General features: G+C 33.0%; 1 protein-coding gene across 1 annotated transcript in view; it reads right to left on the bottom strand.

The window, feature by feature from the left end:
• SSR1 (signal sequence receptor subunit 1) overlaps positions 1-8,713 on the bottom strand; it is a 32,078-nt gene that overhangs the window by 10,971 nt on the left and 12,394 nt on the right. Inside the window, exons 3-7 of the mRNA XM_011367074.2 lie at positions 6,503-6,590; positions 4,948-5,210; positions 3,511-3,587; positions 2,697-2,775; positions 976-1,069 (exon numbers count right to left, since the gene is read on the bottom strand). Coding sequence (XP_011365376.1) covers positions 976-1,069; positions 2,697-2,775; positions 3,511-3,587; positions 4,948-5,210; positions 6,503-6,590 — 601 coding nt within the window. The remainder of the gene's footprint in view (positions 1-975; positions 1,070-2,696; positions 2,776-3,510; positions 3,588-4,947; positions 5,211-6,502; positions 6,591-8,713) is intronic.

The following is an 8,713-nucleotide window of genomic DNA, read 5'->3' as shown; positions in this document are numbered from 1 at the left end:
TTAACTGTAAGAGTGAAAACTAGAAATAACAAACATCCTTCAATACAGAACAGGTTTAAACTATCATGACACATTTATACAAAAGAACACTATCTAGTTATTAAAAAGAATACTTATCTAGTTATTAAAAATGAGGTAAATATATAAGTAACTATCACAAAAAGATATCCAAGGCATGAATTCAGGTTGTAGAACTGTGCAAAATGATGCCACTGTGTAAAACACAGAAACAAGAAATATATGCTGATATATGTAAAAAAATACTTCAAAACAACGCACAAATGCAAATTATTTATGGAAAATGATATTAGTTGATCCAAGAGGTGATGTTAGCTTTTCACTTCTGTACTATTATTTTTTACAATGAAGCCTTATTACTTTTATGTTTTTAAAAAGTCCATTTACAATTAGGGAAAAAAATTCTACATTCTTTTATAAAGGTTAATATTTTAACTACTTGCATATGTAATAAAACTGAAATATATCTGTTAAGTAAAATATCAGGCAGTATTTCAGATTCATTCTTTCAAACTATAGCGGGTAGTCAGTAGTTTTTCCGACAAATACAGTGTTAGAGAACTGTTCCATTCCTCATTAAACTTACTGTAAAGTATTCATGTGCTATATAAGAGCCCCCAATACACAGACAACACCATTAAAAAAATTGCCTCACCTCTTCTACTCTGCACTGAAGCAACAGAAAAGAAAAGAGACAGGAAAAAGATTAGGAAAGTAGAGAATTCACACATTTGTATATAAACTGCAGATTTGGAAGCATTTCTAAATTAAAGAGTAAAAATACTAAATAGAATAAAATTTTAAGCATTCATTAATCACATAATACTAGATTCTAAAGTAATGGAAAAGATAAGTATTAAATAGCAATGACCAAGCACTTTTGCTAAATCTAAAATATTTAATATAATTTCCACTTAAAGAAAAAAAGTTCCTAGCCAAGTTATTAAGAGTACTTACTGATCTGATTTAAAGTTTCCTGAGGAATCCAACTCATGTCAACATCATTCTGACTTGATGTACCCATCTCTACTTTCTGTATGGGTCTCTTGCGCTAAGAGAACATAAAACATTACTTTAAAGGAGTTTCATTATATTGTTTACTATAATTTTAAAAAGAGACCTATCAAGCTACTTAAAATAGTAGCAAGACCATAAAAAAATATAGTCTCTTCTAGCTTTTATTAATCAGAGGGGAGAAATCATGTCTAGCTCGAATTATAAAGTATGAAAAGGAATAAATCTTCACAACAATTATGTATTTTTAGGCTTTAAAGACATTTTCTTCTGCTACAAAGCTTCATATGTTATTAAACAATTGGTGGACCAAGTAATTTCAATTTATACAATGATTTTCTTTCCCTTGGGGAATCAAATCTTAAAGAATAAATTTATTTCTACATTCAATAAAATTCAGGATAATTACTGAAATGATGCATGCAGACAGATTCCTGTATTGTTAGCTATACTTAAACATTTGGCATAGATAAAACAAAATGAAAACATAAAATCTCATTTAAGCTAACAGCCTAAAACACTGGCCCTAGAGTATTTGCAGCAAAACTGCTTGAAAGTAATTTAATTCCATTCTTTAGCCCTGCTCTTAAAAACAAAAACAGAAAACCCAATTATTTATATAAAAGAAATTATTCAGTCCAAAAATGAGATTCTGAGTAGATGGAAAGGTAACCACAGCCAAATTAAAAAAATGGCTTCATTCAAATGCAAAGAAATTTGACATGCCATTATATCTAACGTACAAATTTATAGCAAAAATGCTATTATGAAAATGAGCCAAAGAGTTATGGAAATTAAAATTTAAGCACTAAGTATTTCTCTTTTAAAGAGCAAGTGCTGAGATTGGACTTTGGGTGCTGAACACACAATGCAACGTACATATTACATATTACTGAATTGTACACTTAAAACCTATATAATTAACCAATGTCACCCCAATAAATTTAATTTAAAAAAAGCAAGTGCTTACTAATAACAGTAATTGCTAATTTTAATATAAGGAGCTAGTCAATATTAATATACTTGACACAATCACGTTATACTTCCTACTGAGAGGAATAGTATGGGTGTTTTCTTCTGCAGGAGCGGGAAGAGAGTGAGATGAGGACAGTGGAGAAATTAGCTATCATGTCCACAGAGAGCAACTATGATTGTAGCTGGTGCTTTAGTGTTGCCACTTTACTAATCTAACAAGAAAATAGAAGTTAGACAAATAGAATACAGATAATTTAGTCTTTTCAAAAGAAAAGGATCATTTAATCGCTAATTAGGAATTAACCTTACAGTTTATTAAAGTGAATATAAAAGCTGAAGTGCTTACAGATAAAATAACATCCTAGAAAAAGTATAATAGAAAAATGGAATCTTATGCCTAAGTTTAATAAAAATTCTAGCATAATTAAGTTACAATAACAAGTAGGTAAAGATAACTCTGGAGGGTGAAGACAAAGGACATTGATTGCACATGTGTAAAAAAGTCTAATCAGATCCAAGTTACAAATCCAAGGTCTCACCTTCAGGTTTTATTTTTAAAAGGTACAACAAACCTGTAAATATATAAACCCACAGTGAAAGCAAGAAGCCACGAATAAATGGACTGTACTTAATTTAGTACTGTAACAATTTTTGAAGTACAGCTATAAGCATTGTTCATCTATAATTACCTTTCTGGATTCTAGGAGTTGATGAAGGCCAACAACCACCAAGAGCCCAAGACCAGCAAGGAACATATACATAAAGATTCTGATATAAAAGGAGAAAATATAAACTGGCTTAAATCATAAGAAATACCATAGCTAATTAAAACTATAATTGTTTTAACTTATAAGAAACACCACAGCTAATTACATCTATAATGCTTATACAGTATGTCTTTAGAAAAGGAATAAAATATTTTAAATTCAACAAAGATCCAGGTAATAAGTTTGATGAAGTTTTACTATAGCTCTAAGAACAATTAATCAATTTAAAAAAACAATTATATGACTTAAAATGAATAAAACTACTTTATAATTGCCTTGGGTTTTATTTCCCTCAAATACTAGATTTTGTAGCTTGATTTGAAAATTACTTCTGGTGAATTACATAAACGTATACAATAAGAAATGTCATTTACAAAGGACACATTTTTTAAGATAAAATGTTATAATTTATGTTTTCAATAGCGATTTTAGAGGAATGCAACTTGGATTAGGCTGGTGATTAAGTTTAAGAGTATAGGATGAAAAAGAATTTAGAAGATGGGAAGGATGGAAAGCCAAAGCTATCTTTTGAAAACAGATTTCTGTCAGTTTCAACTATCTTTCCTAACTTGGTATTGTTATAAGAATCATCTAAAGTATGGATTTATGTAGTAAGGATTTCACCAAACCTACAGTCTATTCTATTTTCATCATTTAATAAAAATATGTTGTCAAGAGCAAGTCTTCCAGGACTACTTAATGACATCAAGACCTACATATTTCAACTTTCACTTACGTTTCTCCATCTAACCCATCCTCTCTTTCAATAATTGTAACTGTTTGATTGAAGACAGCATCTTGGAATACATTACCCTGTTAAAAAAAAAAAAAAACCTAAATATGAAATGTATTGGGAAAATGCAAGCTTACAAGGTTTCTTAAAACCATTACCCTAAGAAATATACTATAGCTTTATCATTTAAAAGGTAAGACTCAACAAGGTCATATGTAATGGTGCTAATTCTGTGTCAGGCATTCAACATATGATGCCGCTTTCTCCACAAATAAAAAATGCCTCCAACTTTGCCAAAGTTGTCCCCTGCTATTTTGGGGTGGGGTGGGGGAGGGAGGCTTGAGGAATCAGACAAGATAAAAATGAGATAGAATGTGCAGAAAGAAATAAAGCCCACAGAACACTCTTACAACTAGAAGTCCTAGCTTCTTTTGTGTGTAATCCTCCAAAATAAGGAAAAGCATAAATATGTACAGCAGTAGCTGCAATAGCAGATCACTTCAAGAACTAAAATTGAACAAAAGTCAAATTCGTGTTCTAAATTGACAGGGGACTGGAAATCAATTTCTTTATAATAAATGGGCTGGTGATTTTTCAGGATCAAAATAATTTTTGGTTGTGATCTTGAAACAATTTTGTCAGTTCAACACAATTTAAGTTTTAAAATATATCGAAATTACGGGAACAATACATAGATAACTATTTTTCAGTGTCTGATGCTTTGCACAAATGTCGTACTTATTCTGCCGACTCTACTAAGTAATTTTAAAAAAGAGAAAACTAATTGCAGTACAAGAAATTTAACTAAGACATAAGGTAAAAATGTTGATATTAGGATGATGAAAGGTTGAATAAGCTTCCGAGAGAGGATAAAATTTCTTTCTCTGAAAACTCTTTGAAAAGATAATGGTTTAAATATGTCCTTATATGAAGGTGGATTTAATAGTTGGCATCTAGAGGTCAACTCTCAGCAGTTCAATTGTGGCAGGCTTCTCTCATTCATTCATTGGATAAATACCATATAGATTAAAAATCATAAGAAACACAAAAGAGCCTATATTAGACTATTTGGTTCTCAAAGGCCATAAACCTTACTGCTAAAATTACATTAAAAATATAGACTCCACAGTGTGCCTTACTGCTCCTTTTCCTTTTAAGATCCAGCTAAAGTTGCTACCACTTTCATACTTCAGCACCTTACACTTATCTCTAGTACGTATCACTTATCATGTTGCAATATCGCCTGCTAACATCCGTGTCCTCCAGTGGATTATACACTTGAAGACAGACATGCAATTTATCTTTGCCTCCCTGGTACCTATCATAGTTTCAACCACAAAATAGGCACATGAATGATTAAATACAAGAATATCCAAATGTCAGCTGTCCTCATATATCTCTAACTTCAACAACAAATCCTGAAAGTTTAGAAGTCCTTACATTCAAATCTTTGTAGTTCAGGTTGATGACTAGACCAAAGGGTCGTCCACCCATGGGCTCTGCAGGAATGAAGGAGTACTCAAAAGTTGCCTGTCTCTGGGGTGGCACTACAGTGTTCAGAGGAAGAGCCGTGAAATTCTGGATATAAAACTGGTAGTCCTGAGGATAACGAAATGAGGCATCTAGAGATTCAACAATAAAATCTTCTGTACCCTTGTTTGTAAAGCCTACCAGGAATTTCACAATGTTATTTGCTGGAAAATCTAAGAAACAAAAAAAGGAGACAGATAGATCAGAAAATGTTCAAAGGGCATGAAATAAAATTTAGACATTACTAACAGATTTTGGCACCCTTTCCTGATGCATGTAGACTTGATTTCAGAATCCCTTTCAATAGAGCACTCCAGTCATACACTAACTAGTGCTGGAGTTGGATATAAAAACTGAAACCTCTGTATTACAGCATTTTAACTTAAGAGTTAAATTAAGCATCTCATTTCAGACCAGACACATCCAAATTAAGCGGTCTAAGAGAGACGTGTGTACTTTTGACAGTAAAATTATCTTGCAGTGGAGCTATGTCATGATGAAGTTGCCTTTTCCCTGAGTTCTATCTGTTATCTGTGCGAATACTAAAGAGAAGAATGACAGAAAGATCAGGTCTAAGAAGTTTACCAAAATTGTAATATTTGTTAGAATATTTAAAAAAAAAAAAAAATCAGGTAATCCCTACCACTTAAAGCAATTAGTCAAATGCAAATTTGAAGACCCAGGGAAGCAGCTATAAAAAGGGGGGAAAAAAATCTCTTAATCAAATTATACTTTTTGTAGGCATAAAGTCTGAACATATGTGAGAATAAAACAGAAAACACAAGGAGAAAATTATAACTTCAAATAATAAGTCTTCAATAATTATACTGTAGTTTACACAGCTAGGTTTCACCCAGTACCGCACAGACTTTGGGGTCAGAACAGATTTGGGTCTGAATCCTGTCTCCACACTCTATTTACTAACTGGATAACTCTGGAGAATTTGTTAATCTCTCTAAATCTCAGTTTAACAATTGTAACTAACCTCAGAGGATTTGCTAGAATTAAATAATACATGCACAGTATTGAGAACAGTGCATGCCATAGTTTTCATTAAATTTAAGCCGTAATATTTATTTTCTCTTAATGAAACCTAGGGTCCAACCAAGGCCTACTTGTACAAATATAATGTTTCACTAATGTTTTTACTCAAAATATGACTTAATTTACTGTTGCAGTGTGAAAAAAGTTTAAAATAGTTTCTTTCAAAGAAACATTTAATTTCTAGTTAAAATGGGTAGTATTTATTTTTCCCCTTAATTTAAATGCCAGGGATACTATCTTACAGACATGAGTATTCATTATTATATATATTTATAGTATGTCTTTTTTCAAAATAAATGTTTACACTATAATTTGTAAAAGAAGAATAAAGATCTTAAGCATTACTAATGCTTCCCAAAAAAGTGAACTTACCATTTAAAAAATTCCTATATCTAAGTTAAAACTAATATTTCTCTATTACCTTCTCCTTTCACAAACAAAATAGTTGTATCTGCACTTGGTGAAGCTTCAGGTTCACCGGATACATCTTCTTCCTCTTTATCTTCTGCCTAAAAAAACATTAAAAAGGGATTACTACAGGGAAAAAAAATATATCACTGTTTAAAAATAACAACATCACTAAGATTTGTGACAAAATATTGCCTCTCCAGGGCTTTGTTGCAATTAGCTGTGGTAGGAATTTCACTGTATCTCATCAGCTAAAATAAAAATTCTAGAGCAGTTCATCTCAAATAGTAATGTGCATATCAACTCTTAAGATTTTGCAGATCTGATTCAGGTTGAGAGTGAAGCCTGAAATTCTGTATTTCTAACAAGCATCCAGGAAATGCTATGTTGCTGGTACTCAAACCAAACTTTGAACTACAAGGTTCCAGAGCATGGGTTGGTAAACTTTTTCTTTAAAGGGCCAGATATCAAATATTTTTGGCTTTGAGAACCATGAGTTAGGTGCCTGTTGCAACTACTTGACTCTGCCTTTCTGTGGCTGTTGTGGCAAAGCAGAAGCAATACATAAAAGATGGGCAGTTGGATCTGGCACGCAGCCACATTTTTCTGACCCTATTCTAGAACACTTCATCAGCCTACAAAGATTTCTATCTTAACCGAAAAATATTCCTATGAGAATTTGTCACACAACTGGAAGAAACGGTTTTAAAAAATGTGACTAAAGATCATACTGGGATGATGATGTCCTAGAAAGTGATTAAAGTTGCGCAACTTGGTACATTTCCTAAAAATCATTAAATTGTATGCCTAAAACAGGTGACCATTATGATATATAAATTATATCTCAATAGAGTTGTTTAAAAATGTGAACCAATTTAGTTGAAAAATTTAAAAACCTCACTGCAGTATTTCTCCAGGTATCAATGAGGACTTCAAAGAGATTTAGGTTTTGAAGTGTCCAGACTCTTAATAAATCGAGATGCTTGAGGGCACCATAGTGTATTGGTATTTAACTTTTCATTTACATAAAATGTTTTCTTTTAATAGATAGACTTCTCAAGGGCAAAGCCTGTCCTATACTTTAGTAAATTTCTACTTTTAGGAAAAGAGACCCACAAGTGGGAAAAGAGACCAAAGACAGGAAGGCAGGAACAGTAAGCTGTAGGAATAAAGAGAAAGTGGTATATCTGAAGAAACAGTTAAAAGGAACCATCCCCAAGTTCTGATTAATGGGCTATGGAGTAAAAAGAAATGGAAGTAACAGGGAAACAGCCATATCAAAACAAGAAATGATTTATGGAGGTAGGATGGATTGTATAGGCTAAATTCCATTTTAGACATATAAAATTTGAGCATCCAGACGGTGCTATCCTGCAAAGTGCTGAAAATACAGGTTTAAAGCTCAGTGACAGTAAGGTAGGTGACTAGACATGAGATCTGAAAGCCATCTTTTTTTTAATGTAAGGTGGTGGGGCTGAAATCACAAGAGAGAAGAGGAAGAGAAGGTAGTAGAGACCAAGCAGAAACAGGCAGGCAGAGAAAACTAAGAGGGGTGCCAAAGAAGCCAACATGAAGGGACTTAAGAAAGGGGTAATCAGCAAATGCTGGAAAGAGCTCAAATAGGATAACAATGCCAAACAGGCCAGGAATTTGGCAATTAGGTCACTGGTGACTTAACAAGAACAGTTTTACTAGATACAGGGGACCAAATAACTAAGAAAACAAATATGAAACGAGCAGATGAGAAGCATACTGGTTAAAGAAAACACAGAAAGTATGGGTGAATAATATATTTAGAAGCAGAAAGCTGAATAGAGTTCACATTTGATGGTCTTCGTTTATGACAGTGAAGGCAAAGTTGTTCCTAAGACTGTAAAAGACTGATTTTGGAGTTTGAAAGTGGTAAATGTTTGGAATGCTAATTGTGAAGAACTGGAAAGTACACGGAAGTAAAGGTAAACAACTCTTTTATCTTGTGGCTAATGCATAAGCTGTATATATATCGTAAAATGTATACTGCTTAGTACCTGCTTATGCTCTAAAACAGGTCTCCAACCCCCAGGCCGCAGACCAGTACCTCTCCATGGCCTGACAGGAACCAGGCCACAGAGCAGGTGGTGAGCGGTGAGCCAGCGAAGCTTTATCTGTATTTGCAGCTAGCTGCTCCCTAGAATTAGCATCACCATCTCAGCTCCATCTCAGATCATGAGGCATTAGATTCTCA

This window comes from Pteropus vampyrus, unplaced genomic scaffold, assembly GCF_000151845.1.
Source record: "Pteropus vampyrus isolate Shadow unplaced genomic scaffold, Pvam_2.0 Scaffold129, whole genome shotgun sequence".
Taxonomy (NCBI): domain Eukaryota; kingdom Metazoa; phylum Chordata; class Mammalia; order Chiroptera; family Pteropodidae; genus Pteropus; species Pteropus vampyrus.
Note: the sequence above shows the minus strand (reverse complement) of the source record. Positions and strands in the feature narration are given on the sequence as shown.